Genomic DNA, 1,746 nt, shown 5'->3' on the forward strand with positions numbered 1-1,746 from the left:
CCAATATTTATATTCCTTGAGAGGTACTTCATAGTGACCCAGAACCCTATTTCCCTTCCAAAATCTTCTTGAAACCCGGGGGGGGGGGGACAGGGAGCACTACTAAACAAAGCACTACTAAACAGTCTAGTATGGGTGTTGTTCCAATCCATGTAGAGAGAAGGGTGCTGAACACTGACACTGGCCCACAGGACAGTCCGCATAAGTCTGGCAGAGCAGCCTCTGAGGAGAAAGGCATGTGGGTAGTGGCTCACTTTCCCTTCACTGTCCTGCGCAGAGCCTCCCTCACATCCTTATTCCTCAGAGTATAGATGAAAGGGTTCAACACTGGTGTAACAATGGTGTTGAGCACTGTGATAGCCTTAGTGAGGTCCAAGGAGCTCTCTACCGAGGTCCTCACATGCAAGAATATGGTGGAGCCATACCAAATAAGCACCACTGTGAGGTGCGATGAACAGGTTGAGAAGGCACGGTGCCGGCCCTGAGCAGAGGGAATCTTGATGATGGTAGTGATGATGTAGGCATAGGAGACCAGTGTGATACCACATGAGCCCAGAATGACACAAAAGGCAATGCCAAAGGACACCAGCTCCACTACCTGCGTGTCAGTGCAGGACAGCACTATCCAGGGTGCGATGTCACAAAAGAAATGGTTGATGACACGTGAACCACAAAAGGAGAGACGGGCGATGAGTGCAGCAGGCACTGTGATTGCAGAAAAGCCACACAGCCAGGATCCCAGAGCCAACCGTGTCGCCAGCCCAGGCGTCATGATGCCACCATAGCGTAATGGCAGGCAGATGGCCAGGTAGCGGTCATAAGCCATCACAGCCAGCAGAAAGTACTCAGTACATCCCAGGGAGAAGACAAAATACATCTGTGTGGCACAGCCAGCCAAGGAGATGGCTCCCCCCAGGGGAGCAAAAGTGGCCAGGGTCTTGGGCACACAGGCTGTGGTGAACCATATCTCCAGGAAGGAGAGGTTACAGAGGAAGAAGTACATGGGTGTCTGCAGGCATCTGTGTGCCCCTACCAGGGAGATGATGGCCAGGTTTCCAGCTACTGTGAGCAGATACATGACCAGGAAAAGTAGGAAGAGTCCGATGCGCAGGCTCCGTGAGCCGGGAAAGCCCAGCAAGATGAATGGTCCTGGAATGGACAAGTTCTGACCAGTGCTCCAAGCCATTGAGTATTTGGGGAACATGGACTACTAAGCTGCCAAGAAGGGGGCTAAGGAAGTGAGGGGTCTGGCCCTTTACTGCTCTCTGTGGAGTCTACTCATCTTGCCCTATAATCCCAGGACCCAGGCAAGCCCAGCCCCTCTTAGGAGTAACCGGATAGGCAGCATAAACCATGTCCATGCAGCAGGAAGCTACTCAGCCAGGTGTGCATGCCTTCTAGCCATCGCCTGTCCCCTGGGGGAGAAGGGAACACTGTGTCCTTATCCTACAGTGTTTGTCACCCAGGGAAGAGAAGTCCTAATTCCAGAATCGAGGAACCTAGAAAAAGACAAGAACTATTGGATTTCCACAATGAAGTTATGAATGCCTTGATCTTCAGCATTTTCGTCCAACAGACAAGACCCCTGGAGAACATTCCTATTGCACCATGGAGATGGCCCACACAGAGAACAGCACCTTCAGTAGCAGAGCCCATAGGAAAGCTTCTCCTCTTCTCCTCCTTCTCTTCTAGCCCCTCCTGACTCATGGAACACACACACACACACACACACACACACACACACAG

General features: G+C 51.9%; 1 protein-coding gene across 1 annotated transcript; it reads right to left on the bottom strand.

Annotated features, from left to right (window-relative positions):
* Positions 1-250: 250 nt before the first annotated feature.
* LOC100753182 (olfactory receptor 287) lies at positions 251-1,204 on the bottom strand. The gene has a single exon (XM_027409220.1). The coding sequence runs from the start codon at positions 1,202-1,204 to the stop codon at positions 251-253; it is 954 nt and encodes a 317-aa protein (XP_027265021.1).
* Positions 1,205-1,746: the final 542 nt, after the last annotated feature.

Source organism: Cricetulus griseus, chromosome 3, assembly GCF_003668045.3.
Source record: "Cricetulus griseus strain 17A/GY chromosome 3, alternate assembly CriGri-PICRH-1.0, whole genome shotgun sequence".
Taxonomy (NCBI): Eukaryota; Metazoa; Chordata; class Mammalia; order Rodentia; family Cricetidae; genus Cricetulus; species Cricetulus griseus.

Excerpts from the sequence above, each read along its gene's own strand:
- LOC100753182 (XM_027409220.1), bottom strand. The coding sequence starts at position 1,204 with ATGTTCCCCAAATACTCAATGGCTTGGAGCACTGGTCAGAACTTGTCC.